We start from the raw sequence: 24,186 nt of genomic DNA on the forward strand, positions 1-24,186 counted from the left end.
GAAGAAAGGAATCATTTTCTCTGAGGCCCAGCATTCATTGACTCATCCCCAGTGGCATGAACAGCAAATGAATCTGATGGTCAGGCTCTGGGCTACTGCACATTTTTCATTTTGTTTTGTTTCATCAAAAACATATTATTTTCTTGGAGATTCAAAAGGTAGGTGTTTTTTTTTTTAAAGGAGTTGATAGACTACAAAAATGTCCACTACTGGGCCTCCCCGGTGGCGCAGTGGTTGAGCGCTGGGTTGCGAAGCTGCCCGCGGCCTCTGCGGTGCCGGTTCGATCCCCGGCTGCTCCCCGGCCACCGGAGGAGGGTCCCACATGGTGCGCAGACCTCTCCTGCCGCCCGCTGCTCCCCTCAGCAGTGTACTTCGGTCCTTCTGCCTGCTCTGCTCCCCGCTCTGGCTCTGGTGAATTCTCTCACCCTCCCATGCTTCTGACTGTACCCAGTGCTTGTATAAACAAACAAACCATCAAACAAACAAACAAATAAATAAATAAATAACATGCCTCTATTAAAAAAAAAAATGTCCACTACTTCTAAATAATCACCTTTTCTCAATGATAGTCAAATCACCCAATCTAATAAAAAGTAAGTTGTAATCCCAAATCCCAACTGATGTTGCAAAAGCCCCCATAACTTTTCTGGTAGATATGATAAGTTTCCCAATCAGATATAGATTACAAACTGACATTTTTGTTTCACCAAGCAAAAAAGAATGGTTATGAAAAAGATGGTTGCCTTAAAACGCTTCTAAAACATGAGATTAAACTAAGAAGGATGTCATTTTCTTAAGGTAAAATAAGTTTAAGATGGAATAATAAAATTGCTTTGGGTCAAAAACAGTGACTCCCTTTTTAAAATTAATACACAGACTTACTCTGAGAGAGTGCTACTCTGTCTTGTGACTTACTGTATGGTCCAGAGACCAGCAACACGAGCAACATTTGGGAGCACCTTAGAAATGCAGACTCTCAAGTCTCACCAAGATATACTGAGTCTGAATCTACATTTCAGGAAGCTGCCCCAGTAAGTCTTAAGTATGTTGAAGTCTGAGGGCGGGCAGACACTTATTAACACTTCATAACCTCATCAGTCCCTTTTATAGAGATGCTTAATGAAGAGGCCTACATAGAGTAAATGTTCAACAACAGGTAGCAATGAGATCTTTGAAATTCAAATATTTTGTGAGATGCAAATGCATTTTTAATTCACTAATGGGTTATGGGAGTTATAAAATACATAATCATCTCTGAGAAAATATATAGAGAAATTTCACTACACGTTTCTTCTGCTATACAAAAGTATAGCATTCCTATGAAACCCACCGTAAACTGAAACAGTGTAAAGAGAAGAAACAACTACCATTAATGGATATGGAAAATTTTTTGAGTGTTCCAACACCTTTAAAACAGCCTACCAAATCACATCAAGAAACACATGAAACCAAAAATAACACTAACACATAAAACAAGTAGGAGTGATGTGATAAATATATAGCTCAGATAAAGCAGTTCCCCGGGAGGGGCTTGGTGTTCCTCTCACTGCTTGGTGGTGCACAGAGCCTCCACGACAATTTGCTGCAAAACAGATGCTGAATGCTATCTTCACTTTTTCTCTTTTATCATAAAAGCAAAACTCCTCTTCAGATTTCTTTGGTTAGCAAAAACAGGCACTCGTGTGGGTCTCTCTCTGATGAAAGTGAAATGGTGAAATGTGAACTTTCAAAAAGTGGGAGATACCTGTATTCATGATTCACTAACTGTGCTCCTGAAGGTAAGTGATATTCTGTCTTCAGATACAATGCAAATAATTTATATAGTTATTTATATGAAGGTGGAGATTGTAGTGGAATATTACACGATCACTAAAAATCATCTACCAGGCTAACCCTGCCATCCATCCCCAGTCCTAGCATGAATTCCATTGCCATCTGCAATGATTGACGGTTATGTCCACACACAGAAGCGTTCCAGCTTTCTCCCACTCCAGGCTAGGAAGCAACCATGGGAAGTTAACCAAGTAGAGTTGTAGAATCTTTCTAGAATAGGAGGTGCTGATCTCTGGAGGGGGGAGGAAGAACTTTTGTTTGCCATTTTAGTATTCAGCTTAAGAAAAAAGCAATGGAGAGAAAAAAATCAGAAAAGATAGTTTAAAAATACCCTGTCATTAACTTCCCCATGGTTATCAATGAATATCCTCACTGGGAGAGGATATTCGGGTAATGCTCAGAGGTGATGATGACATCCTTAAGAATTGCTGAGACTCTTTTTTAGAAGTTATTACTTCCCCTATTTTCAAGCAGAAACATAGTTAAGGCTAATTTCTTAGTGACGGGATCAGATTCCTGATATGCAGATCATGTGTATGGTGAGAGATTATGCCCTTAACAAAGAAAAGAGCATTCACCATGTTCCAGAAGGTGAAACATAGAGAGTGTAAATGACAGCCTGTGAGGAGGTGCATAATAATAGAGAAGGGAGACTGGCTGCCCTGGCTGTGGCATGGGTGAGCTGGTGACCCAGAACCCTGGCACCAGAGTTCCCTGAAAGGGATCAGCAGAGTATAGGATGAAAACTTTTAAAGTTAAAAATGAGACTTCTTTAAATTTTGAAAATAAAAGGCAACTAATATTCAGAATGAAAACATATCAGAAGAAATCATAATGGGCATATGAGATTGTGGCCCTGGCAAAGATCTAGTGTAGGGGTGTGTGTGTGTGACTCTGTGTGTGTGTGTGTGTGAAAGACTTTTGAATTGCATGGACCAATTATTGCTCAGGGTGCTACTATTTCTCATCAACATTTTGTGCTGAATATATTACTGGTTAAAATGATCAATGTACTTTACTTTGCTTTATTTTACACTTGCATGAAATTGAATGTGACCTGGCATTGGAATTGAAAAAGTTAATACTTCTGCGTTTTAGTTAAAAGAGTAAAAGATCAGAAAATGATCAGTGCTTTACAACCTTATTGTTAATTATGAAGAAAAGTCACAACACATATTTCTACTTAGAATTGGGGTTCTTAAAATTTTTTGGACCTATCAGAAAATTAAAGTGCAACAAAAAGAAATTATACTTTAAGGGTAAATACTGCCTAATAAGTTACTGAACAGATTTTTCGGTTTATATTGAAGTAGCCTTCACATACATTTTACATTGATATTTCAGCAGACTTTTACCTTTGGATAAAATAGAAATTTGCCTAAGTTGATTATAAGATTTATTCATATATAAATATTTTTTTAACCTATGAGTACTTACTACCAGTTTTGTAAAGCTATTTTTATATAAGAGAAAGAAAGATCTTATATTAGTAGAAGGTTTGAAGAGGTATGTATTTTTGTTACACATTTCTTTCTGGTTTTTGCAGTCTTTTGTCTCTGTGATTTAGCTTTGATACAAAAGTTTTGGCATGTTTTTTTTTTCAGCAAAGAGCCTTGACATGTCAACATCTCCCAAAGGTTTAAAACTAGAACAGTAAACTAAACATATTTTTGATCACTGTAAAAAATGATGAACTTGTGCTAGAAAATGAGATTTTGAGATAGCAGTGTGAATGAATCTTACTTATAAATGAAGTTTCTCCCAAGTAACCTCGACGTTTAAGTACAACATCTAGAAATTTGGAGTCCTCGTTGATGAGGTAATACTCCTTTTCGAAGGAGATCCAAGCCCAGTTCAGACGAAAATGCTGCTTGGTTAACTTGTTTCCACCTGCCAAAAAAAAAAAAAAAAAAAAATTAAAACTCAAATTAGTGCTTTCCAGAATGATCTTAAAGATTCCAAAGGCTACTTTAATGAGGAAACAAATCAATATAGCTACTTGGTTAGAAACACAATCTAGTTTATGTAGGAGAGGTAGCTTACTGTCAAGTTATTGTTATGCAGAAATACAGTGGCTGAGGTAATCTTTCACAGAATTCCTTACTATTTTAGGAGGAGAAGAGGTTAAAGAGGAAGAAACACACAACTATCAGAGGCAGTTTTGTTGACTCATTTAATAAGGATCCAAGCTGCAGGATGACACACTTGCCACAAGGTGCCGTTGAAGAGCAAGTTTTACTGTGGCGAAAGCTGCAAGGCTCATTTGGCTATTAAAAACACACAACTCCACAAATACTCTTTTCTGGTTCACAGAGCAATTGGATGGAAGGCTTTAATTATAACCACTTAAGAAAAAAACAAATATCCTTTCTTTACCTCCCTTCCCCACTATAATCTACTTCATTCCCTAGAGCAAACAGACAGCTCCTTTCATTGATTCCATTCTAATCTGAAGATAAGACTGTCCCCTCCCACCTTCACACTAAAATAGCTGGCTGCCTGTCAGGAAAAAATAAACCTTGTGTGTGATCTCTCTAATGTGAAAGCTGCTAGGCTTGGTAAATGAAAGGAGAAATGGTTATCAGCTGATCATTCTGCAGTACCCTCCCTCTGCTTCCTTTGATCTACACCAATTATTTCAGAGTAAGGTGAGGTTTATAAACAAAAGGCATACGTAATTTCTTTTAAGCCTTTAGGTAAATGGGAAGGGAAAAGGCCCAAATAATAAACAGAGCTAGAGGCACAATTTTAATCCGAGTTTCTTTTCTTTGAGTTCACACAGATGAGACAGGAAAACATCGAGACTTGAATAGACTGAGGGCAAAATTCGGCACAAGAGGAAACATTGTGAGTGAACAAATGTGAAAAAATGTTCAGCTTGGCTGGAAATTCTTTTTTTTTTTAATTTTTATTTTTTTTTATAAATTTTATTGTTATATTCCCCATACAATTGCAGCCCCCCCATTCTGACCCCAATCCCTCCCCTCCCGCCCCCGCCCCCCTAAAAGTGTCTCTGGTTCATAGTTTTTTGTTGATTTTGATTTTCACTTTCTTATAGTTATTCATTTTCCTGGTCCCTTATTTAAGTTTTCTAGATTCCTGCTATGAGTGAGACCATCCGGTATTTTTCTTTTTCTTTTTGGCTTATTTCGCTGAGCATGATCCCTTCCATTGGCTGGAAATTCTTAAAAATAAATTACAGCAACTTTGCATTAGCACCTGATGTATTAAAGATTAAAGGTAATACCTAGTACAGGAATGCTTATGCATGGAAATTGGTTTTCTTGTTCATTGTTGCTTGAATTGTAAATTAGCACAAGTCTTCTAGACAGCTATCTGGCAATGTGTGCAAGGGACAAACAGATGTTCTTACCATTTGACCTTGTAAGTTTCTCTGTGGGAGAAGCAAACATGTATTTACAAACAACTAGTCATTAAAAACAGTCTGCAAGCTAAAAATTTTGGAGTTTACGATTTATGGGCTAGCAATGAGTGCTATATTATTCATCATTAAACAATAAACATGAACTTTTTGTATAAATACTTAGAGCACTTAAAGACAGACACAAATAGCACTGATGCTGTACACTTAGCTATAGAAAATGGGGCATTATAAATGTGGAACAACTGGGTTTGAAATAGATGGGACTGTGGTATTTAATCTTGATGGAATTTCTTAATTTTCAAAATGTAAAATATAAACAGACTGGAGAGCAGGGATTTCATTATAGATTTTGTCCTTGTGAACTCTTCCTGCTTAATGTGTCCTGGATGCTGAGAGCTGTTGTGGCAAGGAAAGAGCCACAGACGGTGGGCCCCCAAGACCCGGAGTGATAAGGTCCCCCTTACTCTGTCTGTGGTTTTGCTTCCAGCAAGTTTCTTCCTTACACTTATTTCCTCAGCTGGAGAGTCCAATGAGAGTAATAAAAATAAATGCTTGTGTTTCCTGTGAGCATCAAGTGAGATAAACCACATATGTACACAGTACAATGTCATCCAACAAGTGTTAGTGAGTGCTCCTTGCTACGTGGGGCATGTAGCGCTTCCTGCTATGTGGTGCAGCTCAGATCTACCTGAGCACCCACCGCCGGGCTGCTAGTCAGCTGCCTTAAATCCACCTGCACTCAGTCCTCAGTGGCCTTTCATACCAACACGAGTCTCTTCTTCGCAGACTCCCAGCTGCGCTCTGCCCTCCTCTGTCTTTTCCCAGTGCCCTCTACTCTGCTCATCCCACCATCCAGCCGAGAGTCTTGCCACCCGTGCTCCCTGTCATCTGTCTTCTCACCTACACCATGACCGCAGGTTCTTCTGCTCACCATCTATACCCCAGAGGCTCCCTTTCTCTACCTCCTTCATGGAGTCTCTTGCAGTGACCCCAGCCTTTCACCTCTTTAAGATTCTATAGCTAATTGATGACTTTGTACAGTTTTACACTTCAGTGGATATTCTCTCATGTTCTTTAAACTGTCCTATTTGACTAACTATATTAATTTTGTCAGAGATCGAGAGCAGCTATATGTTCTTTTACTATTGCCAATACTCGGTCTTATTGTCTTTAAAAATATCTTTTTGGGCCTCCCTGGTGGTGCAACGGGTTAAGTGTCAGCATTATAAAGCTATCTGCAACCACTGCAGCACAAGTTCGATCCCTGCCAGGGAGGTGACCCAAATGGCACAGTAGACCTCTCCTGTCTCGCCCGCTGCTCCCCTCAGCAGTGTGTTTCAGTCAGTCTGCCTGTTCTGTTCCCTGCTCCGTCTCTGGTGAATCCTCTCACTCCCACCCCCACACCTCTGGCCTATACTCCAGCTCTTGCATGCATGTATGCTTAAATAAATAAATCTTAAAAAAAAATCTTTTAAAATTATTGTGTTTATGTCTTATTTACTTATGTCCTGTTTACTTGCTCTAGAAAGTATCAGGAAACGAATAGGAAAAGAAGGATATCAGTTAATACATAAAACATCCCTGATTTTTCAACTGATTACATGAAAACAACTTTTTGCCACACTTCTGTCTCATTTATATTGCTGACCCAATGAGCTCCGGATTTTATTTCAAATCTCTTATCATGCTTATACCACCAAGTCATTCCTCATCCATCCAAACACCTATAGCTTCACAGCCTACACTTCTTGCAGAGAAACTTCTATTAACACCCAACTTCTGTTTTCTGAGCATGATGGATACCTTTGTATATGTTATGTCTTCTGCCCAGAATATCCTTAGCTTTTCTGTTCCTCCTAGCAATCCAGATAGGTCCAACTCACCTAAGGTCAGGAAGCCTGGTTAAGCTTGACCGTGGCTTCTCTGTGAGACCAGAGTAATTGTAATTCTTCATCTACACACCTGTGTCTGTCACTAAATGCCTGAGCTCCCCAAAGTAGCCATGTCTAAATTCATTCTACTAATTTCCAAGTTCAATGTAGTGTCTGAGACACGAGGACTAGAGGCTAATTCTTCTTCATAGAAGAAGCCTACAGACTAAATATGATTTTTAGCAGTAAAGTGGCTATTGTATGACTCCTGTTTGTTTTAGTCCTTTTTTTTTTTTTTAAAATTTTTCAGCTTATGCTGACAAGCCACGTATTAGTTTTATGGGATTTGTGATGAACAAGCTCTAACCTATTCACTAACTCTTGTATTTAACAAATTTTATTTTATGGTCTGTATAATTCATTCCTTACTATTTCTCCCAAGGAGACATCTCTAAGATGACTAAGCATGTGGCTTCTCTCTCAAGATTTTGACAATTTTTTGGTAGTTTTAAGATTAAATTCTAACCCTGTCCTGAAATATTGCAGGAAATATTATTCTCCCTCTTAATAATGTATGTTATAATAATATTGAAATAATGAGACCTTCCCTTTACACTCTTTATAAAACACCAAGCCCCAATTCAAACCCCAGCATGCGCTAGTGCCTTTATTTTGGTTAATTTTTCTCTCCACAACCTCATATTCTACATGTTTCCTTTTTTATTTGTTCACTTTCTCTCTTTCCCTACTGTAATGCATGAGCCAGGGGGGCAGGGATTCATTTTACTCGTTGTTGGAAAAATGCCTATTAAATAAACAGATAATGAATCTAGAGTTTAGAACAGAAATGAATAGTAAAACACCTATTCAATGAATTAAACATTCTGATGTTCTGGTTGAAAGAAATTCTGTAATGTTTCATTTATTGGAAAATATATAAATACCTTATATGTGTGTAACACATCTCATGATAACCTTTCTAAAATGTCTTGCCTGTCTTTTTTGAACACTATGAAAAGACTTTAAGTGATTACCTCTAAATTTGTGCTTATCTGATGCATTAACCTGCAAGAGGTGTGGGTGTCTACTGTTTAACCCTTGTATTCCACTATGAAGTAGCCTGAATGGCTTAGAGATAGCCAAGTTCATCTCTGCTTACATGTGTCAAATATATTTTCCAGTTGGTGCTGATGTTCTGGAAAGATGAGGGTGCAAGGTTACTGGTTAATCATGGGTTTCAAGTGACACACAACTGAACGAGCTTGTCAGGATTTCATATGTCTGTCACTTTGACATTTCATTTGAAATAAAATTCAGAAACAATACCGAGAAACTTTTTGTGAGACAGTGATATGCCTTAGGGTAATTATTTTAGATGCTTACAAAACTGTCTGGTTTATACACACATGAATCCTATTGTATTTCAAAATTTGTAAAATCTTATGTCCTACTGATTTTGGAAGAGTATACAGGAATTTGGGGAACTAAACTTGTAATTTCCTGTAACTCTTGTTATTAAAACTCACCTTGTACAACTGAACTCTTTAAGAATAGAAATACATGCTATTTATTTGTTTATTACATACCATGTAAATTCCTCTAAAGCCTCAATAGATGGCAATAATAAATGCTGACATTTTTAACAGCAAGAGTTACAGCCTATTGTATGTGGGAATTTAGAAGTTAAACGACTTAAAAAACGGGCGTGTTTATTTCATTGTGATTCTTTACCTTTCTAAAATAGAGTCTATCATCTATGATGCCAAGAAGCTACTCTCAATGTCTCACTGGAAACAAATTAAAATCTGTAACTTGTACAGAAATCCATACAACAGGTGTCTGACAGCTGATCACCACACTCCCCAATGCTTTGTCCCCAAACCCTGACACTAAAGCCATTAAGGTTTGATGAAAAGACCTCTTTTGAACTTTTCCAGCTGGTCTTTAGGCTTCTTCATTTTCTTTTTCAATGGGAAGACAACAGTATTTTTTAGAATAACAAAGAATCACAGTCTTCAATTAGCCCTCCTTAAAATCATAGGGTTTCCCCAGACAAAGCAAACTTCTTCAATGTGAAACTAGTGTCATGCCTTTGAGTGTGCTTGGTGGGAGGAGGGAGTTGGATCAAAATAGGGGCAGGAATAGCATAAGGGACTATGGTAATGGTAGTATTTTACTAGCTGGCTAAGATTTTTCAGCTTGCTAAAATTCAACTTGCCCGGAACAAAATTCAGCCTGAAAGTTGGAATTCTATATACTGTCATTTCAAAACTTAGATATCATCCTTTTAACTAACAATAGAAATAGATACTTATATTAGAAAAGACTGAAATAACAATGCTACCTAAATTATTAAGAACATTAGATACTTTATTTATTTATTTATTTATTTTGTGTAGAGGAACTGGGGCGTAGGTCAGAGGCACGGGGGTAGGATTGTGAGAGGATTCACCAGAGACAGAGTAGGGAGCAGAACAGGCGGTTTTACTGAAACACACTGCCGAGGGGAGCAGCAGGCAACACAGGAGAGGTCTGCTGCGCCATATGTGGGTTAACTCCTTGGCTGGGAATCGAATTCAGGCAGAACTGGGGCCACAGAAGTGATAGTACTGAGACTTAACCCCTGGGTCACCAGGGAGGGTAATTTGATTTTTAAGTAATCGTGCGTTCTCTTAGACAGCGAGGACAGTGATCAGCAACAAAGCAATGGCCATTAACATCAATGCTATAAATTATTGTGAGAATCAAAAATTCAAGTTAAAATAAATTTATTTCATTGCCATTTCTATGATTTGATGATCTCCCTTTAAACTTTGCTTTGGGGCCTCCCTGGTGGCATAAAGGGTTAAGTCTCAGCACTATGAAGCTACAGCATGAGTTCGATCCCAGGCCAGGAAGCAACCCATATGGTGCAGCACACCTCTCCTGTCTGCCTGCTGCTCCCCTCAGCAGTGTATTTAGGATCATCTGCCTGTTCTGCTCCCCGCTCTGCTTCTGGTGAATCCTCTCACCCCCCCACACCTCTGGCCTATACCCATAAAATAAATAAATTTGTATGCATAAATAAATAAATTAAAAAAAAACAACAAAAACTTTGCTTTGCCTAATCATCTTCCCGCAGAGAGTTTTTCCAAGAGTTCTTGGAATCCTGTTTCTCTGGCCCTTGAAGGCAGGTGGATTGTACTGTTTACTGAAAACCACCATATGCAAAGCTGAGGCCAAAGTGGCTGTTAAACACCTTCTGCATCTCCCTTCTCCTCCCCTGCTTGTCTTGCTCTCCCTCCCCCAACCCGCTGCCCTTCCACTCTTGGAGCTGGCACACTAGCACAGATAACCAGGTAAGCTGGAGACCCCCAAAGGCTGGGAGGGAGGCACTGATAATGAGTTGTGGGAGTGCAGGGGAGTGAAGGATTACTTTAACCTGAGGGGATCAAAGAAAAATTCATGGAAGAGATAGTGTTTAAATGGGGCTTTAAGTACAGGGTGGTATTTGGACATTTAGAGAGTTGGGGGGAAGGCCTTCCTGGAAGATTAAGTATAGAAACAGAGATAAGAAATCCAGTAAAAAGAAAACTTCAAAGAATTCAATTTGGTAGGAGCTCAAGATACTATTTCCTTCTCTTTTTCTTATATAAATTATTGCCTATTAAAGACAAAAAGAGGGCCAAGATGCATACAAAATATGCCCTGGGGGTGGAGGATGCTAATCCTGCCTTGACCCAAACACCTAAAGTTGCCCCTTGACCTGAGAGCAGCTGTGCCTTAACATGACAGATGGGGCTTCGAAGAACTGGGAGGGAGCCAGATAAGTTGTCAGTAGATTTTATAATTTTGTAGATAAATTCCAATGATTATTTCAGTAGGAATCTATTAAAAAGTTGTCTGGGCCACTCTCAAGAAAAGCGCCTCCAAACACACCCTGCATAACCAAAAGCACAAATGAAGCTATGAAATCTCAGTGATTATCCAAGAATTACATGGAATTGAACCCAAGACTGATTAAAATATCACCCAGTTACAGTGCTTGAGTATTGTCCAGTGCTCTAAGCACATGAAAGTTGTGACATGTCTTAATGAGAAAACAGATGGTTTAGAAAGCTTGTTCAGACACAAGTTATTGTGTTGTTGGCAGCGAGTTCAATGTCAATGAATCAACAACTTTAAACAGAAAAACAGGGCCTTCTTGGTGGCTTAGGAGTTGTCTTGCGCTACCACCGCAACTGCCTGAGTTTGATCCCGGGCCAGGGAGGGGACCCACATGGCAAGCAGACCTCTCCTGTCTTGCCCGCTGCTCCCCTCAGCAGTGTATTTCAGTAGATCTGTCTGTTCTGCTTTTTACTCTGTCTCTAGTGAATCCTTTCACCTCCCCGCCCCTCCCCGCTGTACCTGTGGCCTGCACCCTAGTTCTTCTATGCAAAAATAAATTAATTAATACATCTTAAAAAAACACAAAGGAGAACCACATGTAAAATAAAGTAATGCATAAACTATGGTAATCAGAGGCTGGGACTCTAGCTATATTTCCCCAGAGTAATCCGTGTCAACAGCGATTTTACCTTGAGTAATGAGACTTGTGTTTACGCAATGCAAGTCATCAAAAGCTAGTCTTTTGAGACACAGCAAAATGGAGCAGAGACAATGGGACAGTGCCTGTCTCTACTTTACCTCCCTTTTGGTCAGTCCTTTCCCTCACGGCCAAGAGTGTGAGCTGAAAAGGACCTTCACTGCATTCTCAGAGGGCAACCCTGGGCTCCTCCAGCCATCTGTCCCTTGACCCAAGAGCAATGGGCTGCAGACACAGTTGTGGCTCTGGGGTAAAGGAGATTCCTGCTCTTGCAAAGCTGCCTGCTGTAACATAAGAATATGCAAAGGGAAATTATAGGACACTTTTTAACTTGTAGGAAAATAATGTTTAAGGGATGAATTCTGATGCAGAATAACCCTGTTCTACCAGAGAATTTAGGATAGTTTGTTACAGGATCTCAGTTTGAACAATAGCCCACATCTGGGATCCATGCCTGGCTCTGCTTATATGGGGAACTGGAAGCTGATTTTTTCTTGGGTAATACAAAGCCTCTGGAGAGAAAACTCATTACAATAGAAATGGATGTGTCACGCACAATAATACAGACTTTCTACAAAGTCTTACACATCTGAGCAAAGAAGGAATTCATACTACAATGTAAGGCTATATTACTCATTTCTAACTCGTGCCCAGGCTCCTGAATAAATTCTAGGGTCCTAAGAAAAAAGAAAGCCTCAAATGGAAATGTAAAGAGCTGTTTCATTCATTTTTTTTTAATGCCAGTTTTTAAGTAGCACTCTTTTGGAATTCTGTTCTTTCATTACAAACTAACAGAAAAGATCACCACACCCTTCTGGTGTCCACCCCTGGGCATCAGGTGGGTCCTGATGGGGCAGCTGGGCACAACCACTGGTATTTCAATCCATTTTGGGATTGGGCTTATTGCTGAAAACATCTAACCTTTGGCAGAAGCATGGACTCTGACCAGCTGGAATTGGCTCAACACAGACACTGGCCAGAAACAACTGGAATTCACTGAAGTCAGTGCAGGTATAGACTGGCTGCTTGTCAGTTCAGCCCTGGGGATCCTGAAAATGCCAGAAGAGGGGGACTGGACATACTGGAGGCCATGGTCAGGGTGATTTTGATAACACATACATGATTTCAATGCCTCTCACAATAACCCTAGAAGTCAGACATTTCCACATTCTATGGATGAGGTAAATGATGTCAGGTTAAATTGCTCACTGTAAGTTCCTACAATTATAATATGTGATAGATCTAGGACTCAAATCCAACCTGCTTGTATTCTTTCTGTACTTCCTTCTAGTAATCAGATTACTTCATTAGGGTCGATATTTGATTTACAGTGACTCTTTATTTTAATGTGCTTGAAGTGAATTTATAAATGAGTGCTAGTGACTGGAACCAAATAAGAACCAAGTGCATTTCCCTCTACCATCAGCAAACCCTTGAAGGCTAAGGAATAGTGAGGCCAACAAAAGTTAAGAAGGTTAATAATTTCCATACATTTGAGGCTGAATCACAGAAATATTAAGACGAGATTAGGGTAAGACCCTTTAGATTTATGAATGAATTTGGGGCCATAGTCAAAAATGAGGGAAGCTAAAAGAAAATGACTCTTCCAGGTTGAGTGATGAGTGGGACAGGGCACAGCTGGGTCAGAGTCACAAGCCTGAGCCTGTAGGAATCCCCCACATTTCTCCAGGTATGGCCCCTCCCCCAACTTCACCTATTAGGGAATAAATAAAAAAGGAATGTGCCCCTGTAACAAAAGGGGAAAACCGCAAGTTTACAACCCTTAACCTAGGGCTTAAAATCTTTTCTTAATCAAACCTGATCTAATTCTGTGACACTTGGTTTTCTTAATTAGAAGTTTAAGCCCATGGCATGAATGTCTTCCCCTCTGGTATGCAGGCTTGGGACAGGGTGACCAGGTGTACATCCACAGGGGACAAAGGACAAAATGAACAAGTAAATACAAGGTGGACACTCCTTTAAACACACAGGTTTCTCCTGGACATGTGCAGCCTCACTGAATATCTCCCCATCACAGCACAGGAGTATTAGTGGCCAAGGAAACAGTCCTGAAAGTGTAAGAGTGTACTTTCGACAAGAACACAAACTAATTTGAGAAATAACTGTGTTGGTGAACCACAGATATAAACTCCAAGCATCGAGAGCTCGGGACTGCATCTTGCCTCACTGCTGGGATTTGAATGAGATTACAAACCAGCTGTTTCCAGGAGAGGAATCCACTACCAGGAGTTTCCACTTCTAATCTCCTGTGTGGTCTTTCCATTTCACAGACTGACCTCAAATATTGTCTTAAGCATAAGATCACGGTATTTGTGTTTATAAAACATAAAATTATAAAATATTTTTTCATGGGGGCCGGCTTCATTACTTCTCTTTGAAGTCTCCCAGAAATAATTCTCTATCATATTTCCATTGTAATAAAACTTTTTTTTTAAAGACCCCATATTTTTATAGAAAACAATAACTGCTTTATCAAAAGCTAAGCTGAGTGTGTCAAGAAGATCCCCGCCCTCTCCTGCCTCTAGGGAAAGGAAAAAAATACAAAACAAAACACCTGGTGCAGTAAGAATGCATGCATGCACTGCCTGGAGCTACGTATAAATTTATTAGATCTCTGGCAACACATTCTTAAAATAAACTTAATAGCAGTCAGGTCTCTGTTCAAACCAGAGCCTAATTCCTTTTGTGGCGCCAGACATCTACCCCCACCCCAAGGAGACTCTGCAGGGAAATGAAAGCAGTGGTTGGTTCTCAGCACCTCTCAGAGTAACCGGTTTAGCACCATTTAGCTAATTCCTTGTGAAGTGTGGTTGTTTTCTAATTCCTATTTGTCTAGCAGTACCATGCACATTACTATAAGACACAGCCATTACAATTACCAAGGATTACAGTGTGAGCTATATTTTGGATTATCTTTTGAAATTGTGTTACATCCATATTGAGGCAAAGATATAAAAGAGAAAAAAAAAAAAAACCCTTAGAAGTGCCTTAATCCGAGTGTTTCAGAAAAAAAAAAAAAAACCTCAAAATCTTTAACCTAACTTGTTTCTGTTATTACCAAAATTCGAATTTAATGGTTAGGATGGAGAGAGTAAGGGGGGATGGCAACACAAAAGCCATTCTATGAATTAAAATAATGTGAATGCATTTTGACTTAGGATTCTAGAATGTCAGAGCCACATGAGAACTCCTTGAAGATATTTTTAGATTAATCTGTTGTTTTGGTTGTTTGAAAATCTGAGTTGGTAACACATTTTTAGGTTTATTTGTTCTCAGCAGTTAAATCAGGATTTGGAAGTCTTAGATTTCTAGATTTAAAATTAAAAATATATGTGGATTCACACATGGTTACCTGGTTATTACTCCTGTGACAAGCTAAATCACTGGGGTCTGACAAAGAAAGGAGAAGGGAGGGGGCAGGGACAGGATGGAGAATACCAGCAATACCCTTGTTTGTTTTTCACATTTTCTTTCATTTATTTCAGATTAGTTTTACAAAGCCAGCTTTTGTATTTAACTCATGTATTATTTAATTAGTCCAAGCCTTAGGTGACGGCTCTGATGCCCTTAAAAAGATGCTAGGGTTCCCAATGTAGCCCTCCTTGGAGATTTTACTATAAGAGCTGATCTTTTACATATTTAACTGCCAAAAGAAAGTATAAAGAGTTGGGATGGTCTTAGAACAACAGACCTTGAAGGAAGATAATTTAGACAACACACAGCAATGTATTTGAACAGAGCTCTGCAAAATACACGTCATGAAATACAAAGGGGTTCACATTATAATCCATTCTGTAAAGTGAAGAATTCATAAAGGAAAGCAAACCAAATACCATAGATAAATTATGGTACAAAATGTAAGGTAAAAATGGTAAACATTCAGTACCTGGGGTAGACTATTTTTATAAAAATAATTCTTAAAGGAGGGAAAATATATAATTAGCAATTAGAAGTCATTACTACTAGTAATGATATGATATCCCAGTTATCCTTTAATGACCTTCTGTGTTAAACACTTTAACAAACACTATCATTGATCTTTATTAGTAATTTTCATAATAAATATTATATACAATAAATCAGGGTGAAGAATTAAAACCTTTATTTGAAGAACCTAAATCTTAGGCATTCATTGTACTCAGAAGTTTGAATACCAGGAATGTACATAAATTCTTAAGTTCTAACCTTTTTTTAAATCTTTAATGATGTTAAGAAATGTACTTTAAGAGCTCACTTATTTTGAACAATTAAAAAAACAAACAAACAAACAATGACTATTTCTTGGAAGAGTTTGGGACCTAAGTATCTATTTGGTAAATTTCCAAGCACATACCACAGATAAAGGTGAAAGGTCTCTCTCTCTCTCTCTCTCTCTCTCATTAAAAAAAAAAAAAAAAACTGTAATTGAGGATCTGTGTGACAATATGCCCTTCTGATCCAAAATAAACTGACTTTTTCTTCATTTGGTTAATATGCAATGCTGGTGGCATTCTAGGAAATTCTGAGGATTTGAGATAATGATTACTGCAGAGAATTCATGGGTTGCAGAAACATTTTTAAAGGCATATGTGGAAAGCAAAAATATTAGCTTTGCAAATCCTAATAGAGTCTAAACCAGTAGTTCTCAATAGGGGATAGGGGTGCAATCATTTTACCCCTATGGGGACACCTGGTAATGTTGGGAGACATTTTTGCTAGTCATAATGTATGTAGAAGGATGCTACTGGTGTCTAGTGGAGAGAGTTTAGGGACATGAGAGACTATGAGACCCTTAGACTCTAAGACTCTAACAAAAAGTTAGAATTATCTGACTCAAATGTCTATAGTGTGACTGTTGAGAAAACCTGGTCTATATTTATTATATCCTCAACATATCAACATATGTAACACAACATACACATAGTTTCATACTTCCTCCAAAAATTCTACATTTTCTTTTGAATTGGTAATACATGGTCAATGGTAAACTCACCCCTTCTTACATAAATACGCAGAACTTTTCAGAACCATCATTGATGTGGAAAAGTACAAAGGGTTTATTCTCTTGTTGCAGGAAGTAATCTAGCCAGTAGTTTTCCTACTCAGTCAAATTTATGGCTAATCTCCTGGGAAGTTAAGGGTGAAGATCTGGAAAAATGCACCAAACTGTGTCAAAGTGATATTGTATGCATGATTTAGATTTTTAGTATGAAGCCAAATATTTTAGCAATGATTTGCATTCTAGAACTTTTTAGTATACTAGGATTCACCAGAACATTTCAGAGTATGAAGTAGAAGATTATAAGGCTGAGAGTTTGAAGTAAGGTCACTTTGGGAAGGCAATGGTGGCCAATGAGTGCAAAACATCTAACTTTTCATGCTTTTTTGTAGCTGAAAAGATAAATTCTACATTTTCCAATGCCTGTGCCTACTTGTGTGTGTGTGTGTGTGTGTGCCCGCACACACACACACACACACACACGGGCGCATACGTGCGCTTTAACTTTGCTGACCTCATTTTCCTGTCTGATAATAGGTATTATGTTTTAAAAAAAATCACTCTGACTCAACAAGAACAGATACGTACTGGGATTACACAATGTGAACAGAATTTTTTACTGCAGTAATTCTTAGGGTCTTGAATATGGGGATGTGCAGAAGGTAGGAACAGAGCATTCAGCATTTCCTAATCTCATTTCACCATGGAGCCAATTTCCAAAGGTGTCATGAAAGGCAGTGTTCAACAGAATACACTTTGGGATAAGTTGACTGTGAGTACAATCTATTTAAAATAGAGAAATGAACATACAGTCTTGGGTAACATCAGTCACATTCAAGTCATATAATTTTTAATTATCCATATTTGACACCAAAAATTGGAATTATACTTCATAGTCCAGAGGCATGAAAACCGGTAAAATTAAGACATTTTCCTCCTCCGGTCAGCTATACAAATTCTTCTTCAGTTCACATTCATTTCCTAATCTGAATGGTAGAGTAAATATATTTTAGCTTATAGACTGCCAAGCAAAATAAATAAAATTAAGTAAACACAACTGACTACAGTATATCTGTTCTCTAGATACCACATTTTTTTGTTGTTGTGACACATGTTTGCTTTATTGTGGCTTAACAGTATAGTGTCCTCATCCTGTTTTTTAATTAGTCAAATGTGGGATCAGATGTCAAAAGAGAAAAAGATTAGGATTTTGACCAGTTCCAAAAAACACAGCTAAAAATGCCAACCAGTACAACGAGCCATGCCGGGCTCCCATTTTCAGTTGGATCTTACTCCATGTGGATATTTGAACCTTATGATCTGCCCAGCTCTGATAAGGGATTTAAAGGCTTACTAAGAAGAATGCTTCTGAAGCTATTAAAATAAGTGGGCCTGGAAGAATGAAATAAGCTGGGTTTTGGAAAGAGGATAATGCTGCAACAAAAACTGTAAGTCTGATAAACAGATAAAAAATCTGAAAGCACATTGTTCCCTGGTCTGTACTACTTCCTCACCCTGATTAGTAACTACTTCCCATGAGAACATCAATAAAGACAATAGTTCTGTATTCACCAGTTTTAGAAGGAAGCAGAAAATAATTTTTTGTTATCAATTCACATAATACCTGATAGATTTAATGAAATTAACCAGTTCCACTGGAAAATATATTTTATTCATTCAAGAAACAAATGTAAAGGAAAATTGTTAATTCACTGCACTACTGGGTTATAATATGTATAGAAATATGTATATGTATAAATATGGAGTGTTATAAATATCTACAGCAACAAATGAACTCCATATATATTCAAAGTATATATATAGGGTAAGTGATGGTCAAGCTTTTGTGCTGTTGGCCTCTGTAGCTATCACCTGCGGCCTTGAATGCAGGAGGCACTTGGGACCGTGGGCGCAGGGCATGCAAGCCTGATGGTGGACACCTGGAGTATGGTATGGGCGTGTGTGGGCACAACTGAGCCTAGACGCTGGGGCTATAAGGGCAGTGTCACAGAGGACGGTGTGCGGTGGAGAATAGCTACAAGAGGAAGAGACCAAGAGAGAATGCCAGAGAGCCCAGAGAGAGTACAGATTTGTAGGAGCCTGGGAAGCCTGCCAGCCTCCCGGCCCCCAGGCTTCCCTGCCTGCCCACCTCTCTACAATTGGCATAGGAAGATCATTAAAACCTGAAAAAGCCACTGAGGGCTCTGGACTCTCCTTTACCTGTCTGCCAGGACCCATAGAGAACCTGCCCTGTGCCTTGCTGGCATATATGAATATGTATGTGTATATACACACACACTTGGAATATTCAAGAAATTGAAACTGAGTCTTTATAAGAGAAAGTACACACAACAGATAATTACACCATGAGTACTTTTTAAAAGATGGTAAGTAAAATGTCTTTTAGGAATTTAGAAGAAATCCAGAATGCTCTTGATAGAAACAGCTCCTAGCTATCTTTTAGTACATTACTGCTAGCTAACAAAGTGAATGAAGTGGTATGGAACACACCTTCCCTTTATAACTCTCTTGCCTCTCTTTTCTCATTATGGAATGTCAAGAGAGGAAGGAGATGTGACTCAAATAAGGAAATACCTGATGGAAGCTCAGTTAAATGAATTTGAACAAGGAGAACTGGACTGAGCTGCCTTAGTCATAATCCAGATCCCAATGGAGTTATCTGGCCAGTGTTTGACCTCTACCCTGGCTTCCACCAAGGACCCAGTCCATGTGCCAAGTAGGCAACAATTGTCTCTGTCTACCTCCTGCGCGATGACCTCTCACAATTTAACTTGTTCTGTGGATTAGCCAAGTCACCCTTTGGGCATTTTAAACTCTCATTCCTTTCATGCAAGAAAGTGCTTCAGCTCTACAATGTCCCTTCTTTCCTCCTAACCTCAGTCACAAACCTCTTTACCTTAACATTGTCAAGAATAGGATAACTTGCTTTAGTTAGGTTATGTATCACTTTATCTTTTCAAGATTTCTTATAAACAAGGGTCTTCTTGACATCCATATCATTTTAGTTGAGAAAAATTTTTTTAGCATAGATATTCCACCTATCATTGCCTACTCTGGACCATTAGTCTCAGTTGATTTGCCAGGGATATAATTTTTTTTAAGATTTATTGATTTATGCATATAAGAACTGGGGTGTAGGCCAGAGGTGCGGAAGGGTGAGAGGATTCACCAGAGACAGAGTGGGGGGCAGAACAGGAGGAGCTACTGAACTACAGTGCTGAGAGGAGCAGCGGGTGAAACAGGAGAGGTCTGCTACTCCATGTGGGTCAGCTCCTTGGCCCGGGGATTGAACGCATGCTTCAGTGGTGGCCAATAGCTTCATAGTGCTAGACTTAACCCCTTGTACCACCAGGGAGACACTGCCAGGGATATAATTAATGAAAAATCACATGGTTGGTTTATCTGGTCTTCCTACTACAACCTACTGGCTAGCTCCCACTTGTCATTTCTGCTGAGACAAAGTGATCTTTGTGAATATTAATGTACGTTAACATAATGCAATATAATATACTGCACATTAATAACAATATGGCCTTTTTCACATGTTATGCAAAATATAGATCAGAATCTTACCACTCTTTGTGCCCAACACCCCTGTATAGCATTTACAATTTTTTCTTTGGAAACAGACTGAAGACGTATGGTGGCTTCCATTGTGCAAACTTACAAATTTGTTTGCAGGCTTATCAAAAATTTAAATTGGCTTGGGATGCTGTTATTAAATAAAAAGTTCATCGTTATTGAGCTTACATTTAGAATTTCTAGTTAGCATAAGTGGTTTAATGACCAAGTAGGAGAAATGAGAGATAAAAGCAACTATAAAAACAGTTTCATATCTAATAATGAATATTTCTTTTGTATTTAATGAAGCAAGATTTTGCAATTTATTTTATTTATTTTTATAAGGAAGTAATATTGGTTTACAACACTGTATATGTTTTAGTATACAGGCTCACACCTCTTCAAATATATGTTACCAGATCACAACCACCAAAGCACCAACAACCTCCTCTTCAGTACACTGGGGATCCTAATCCCCTAATCCTTCTTGCCTCCTTCCCCACTCTCCCTCCTTCTCCCACCAACTCTCCCCTCTGGTGACCAGAGTGCTTCAGTCAGAGTAAGAGATTGTTTGTCTTTTCCTATTCCTTTGCTTTGTTTCTTATATTCCATATCTGAATGAAATTATCCAGTATTTATCTCTCTCCTTCTGATTATTTTGCTTAACAATCCCCTCCAGTTCCATCCATCTTGTATCAGATAGCAAGATTTCATCTTTTTTGTAAAGATTTATTTATTTATGCATATAAGAGCTGGGGTACAGGTGTGGGGGGGGGGGTGAGAGGATTCACCAGAGACAGAGTGGGGAACAGAACAGGCAGACCGACCGAAATACACTGCTGAGGGGAGCAGCGGGTGAGACAGGAGAGGTCTGCTGCACCATGTGTGTTGTTCCCTGGCTGGCTGGGGATCGACGACGTGTGCTATAGTGGCTGCGGATAGCTTTATACGTTGCGTCTTAACCCTTGCGCCACCAGGGAGGCCTCAAGATTTCATCTTTTTTGTTATTGTTGATGGTATGAGTTCCTTGTAGATCTTTGATATTAATTCCTTCCCAGATATGATGTGCAAATACCTTCTATTCAGCAAATTTCTTTTCATTTTAATGATTCTTTTCTGTGAAGATTCCCTATTTTACATGGTAGTTGGATCATGAAAGTAAGAAATGGGATCAGATTCTTCATATAGGTAATTAAAGGGATGAGAAAGAAAACACTATTATCAGAATGTGAGCTTGTCATAAATGTCAAAACAGGGTTGCTTGTGGAGTTGAAGAGAGAGGAGGTTGGCAAACCATTGGAAGAAAATTTCTGAATGTTAATCTCAACTCTGATTTCAGAATTTGTATAATACCTGCACACTGACACCATCAGATTGCTGGTTTTAATCTGTGACCATTACATATTGAAGAAAAATACCTCAAATTTTCTATAGGAATTTATACAGATGATGCCCAAAAATAGAGACTGTATTAGAACACTAAGCCAGACTTCTTCCCTCAATAAAGGAGAAAGAGGGTATTTTTAAGGAGGGCAAAAAAATATGAGAAAACCACATGAGTGCTTTGAAGGAAATGATTATGCACCACCTCTTGGCCTTTTTAAACAACATACCAGAATGAAAAATGAATAATATTATGAAATTTAGGGAAATATACCCATAACTTGTGTTAAGAATGAGATGGAATACTAAACTTTTAAAATGAGGTGTGTTTCAGAGTTGGTCTTACAGTCTAGTTTGGAACTTTCCACGAAGATGTAACAAAATATGAATGGCATGCTCAGGAAAGTTTTTTTTTAAGAGTATAATTATATTATTTAAAAATCAACAGAGGGCCTTCCTGGTGGCGCAAAGGGTTAAATGTTAGCACTATGAAGCTATCCTCAGACACTGCAGCAGAGTTCGATCCCACAGCCAGGGAGCTACCCACATGGCACAGCAGACCCTCTCCTGACTCGCCCACTGCTCCCCTCAACAGTGTATTTCAGTACATCTGCCTGTTCTGCTCCTCACTCTGTCTCTGGTGAATCCTCTCACTCCCCCAAAACTCTGGCCTGCAACCCAGTTCTTGTATGCATAAATAAATAAATCTTTGAAAAAAACAACAACAACAACAAAATTTAAAATAATTAAATCAGACTAAAACCTAGTCAATTTATGAATAAATACCCCCAATCTTTCAGATTCTACATACTCTTTATGTACATTTAGAGGTCTTTGTTCCATGCAGGCCCTACCTAAACATTGAGGATTATTGAGTCATTCACCATAATTAATAATTTAATGGCAACGAATTAGTTTTCTTTAGAGAAAAACAAGATATAATCCAAAGTATAATTTAACTTCTAGTGAAAACAGATGATTCAGTGAACTTCAATGACATGTTATTTTATATGAAACTAAATAAATAATGACTGTGATTATTTGTTATTGCACCATAGCCTCCTGTGAGTAAAAGTACTGTTGAAAATCCACCTAATCACCTGGAGGAGCAAGGTGGCATTCCTTTTTAATTAAAGAGTTGGCTTCTTTTCTGTAGAATTACTTGGGATTATTTTAAGTTTAGTAACAAGCTAGGGTCATTCAAAGAAAAACCAAAGCTTGCCATTGATATGTAAGCTACAGTTAAAGCAGGATATTTTCCATACTTTTCTCCTGACTTTACAGATATTACTAGTTTATATTCTTAACTGACAATCTTTAAATTAAAAAACAACTTTATGCTTATGCTGTTTACTTTCTCTTTTTTCCACTTCTCCCCTTCGATTCTTGTAGGGAAATAATTTCTATAAATTTTGTTTCAAAAGTATTTCACAGATCTTCAGCAATATTTACATATAATTGTTTCTATTGTATATATGCACACACAGACATATTTCCTAACTATTTTTAACAATTTATTTTACAAATAACTACAATAACTAAAATCATGAGTAGCTACCATGGTCCAGGCACTATTCTAGGTGTCAGGGATATATTAAAGGCAATCTTGGGATGTAGTAGGGGAAAAGACAAAGGAAGACACCCTGTTGTAGTTGATAAGGACTGAGATGTGAGAGAGAAAAGGGTGCTATGGTAGTGTCAAGGAGGAACACACACTTTTAAGGACTCTGGGACAGCTGTTTTTACACTGTTCTATAACAAAGTGAGGGCCTCCCCTGGTGGCGCAGTGGTTGAGCCTGAGTTTCGAAGCTGCCCGTAGCCTCTGCAATGCCAGTTCGGTTCGATCCCGCCACCAGACGAGGGTCCCACATGGTGCACAGACCTCTCCTGCCGCCCGCTGCTCCCCTTAGCAGTATATTTCGTCCATCTGCCTGTTCTGCTCCCTGCTCTGGCTCTGGTGAATTCTCTTGCCCTCCCGTGCTTCTGACTGTAGCCAGTGCTTGTATAAATAAATAAATAAATCTTTATAATAAAGTGATGTCTCAGCTCATTGAGAGGTGCAAAATTTTGTGTAGGGCCTCCCTGGTGGCACAAGGGGTTAATTAAGCACAGCACTTATGAATCTATCTGCAGCCACTGCATCATGAGTTCAATCCCCGGCCGGCCAGGGAGCTACCCACATGGCGAGGCAGACCTCTCCTGTCTCACCCACTGCTCCCCTCAGCAGTGTATTTCAGTCACTCTGCCTGTTCTGTTCCCCACTCTGCTCTGGTGAATCCTCTCACCCCCCACATCTCTGACCTGTACCCCAGATCTTGTAAGCATAAATAAATAAATCTTTAAAAAAAGATTTTGTGTAATTAGACCAGACCCATTGTGCCATTTGAGCTGTTACCTTCTTTTAAGGCAGATATTCTTTTTTCTATTATTATAAATTGTTTGCGCTCACTTATTAATGTTCCACTCTTTACCTCATATCTCAATGCTATCCTTGAAATCTACCCAGGGCCTGAAACCATGAGACAATCTGAATTCCACTGGCTCTGAGTGAACCAAATAGAGGAAACCT

At 38.7% G+C, this 24,186-nt stretch overlaps 1 protein-coding gene across 1 annotated transcript in view; it reads right to left on the minus strand.

Annotated features, from left to right (window-relative positions):
* Positions 1–24,186, minus strand: part of FREM2 (FRAS1 related extracellular matrix 2) — a gene marked incomplete at both ends in the record, with an annotated part of 162,167 nt that overhangs the window by 84,381 nt on the left and 53,600 nt on the right. Inside the window, one exon of the mRNA XM_084234876.1 lies at positions 3,577–3,723. Coding sequence (XP_084091002.1) covers positions 3,577–3,723 — 147 coding nt within the window. The remainder of the gene's footprint in view (positions 1–3,576; positions 3,724–24,186) is intronic.

This window comes from Talpa europaea (assembly GCF_964194135.1).
Source record: "Talpa europaea genome assembly, chromosome: 6".
Lineage (NCBI taxonomy): Eukaryota > Metazoa > Chordata > Mammalia > Eulipotyphla > Talpidae > Talpa > Talpa europaea.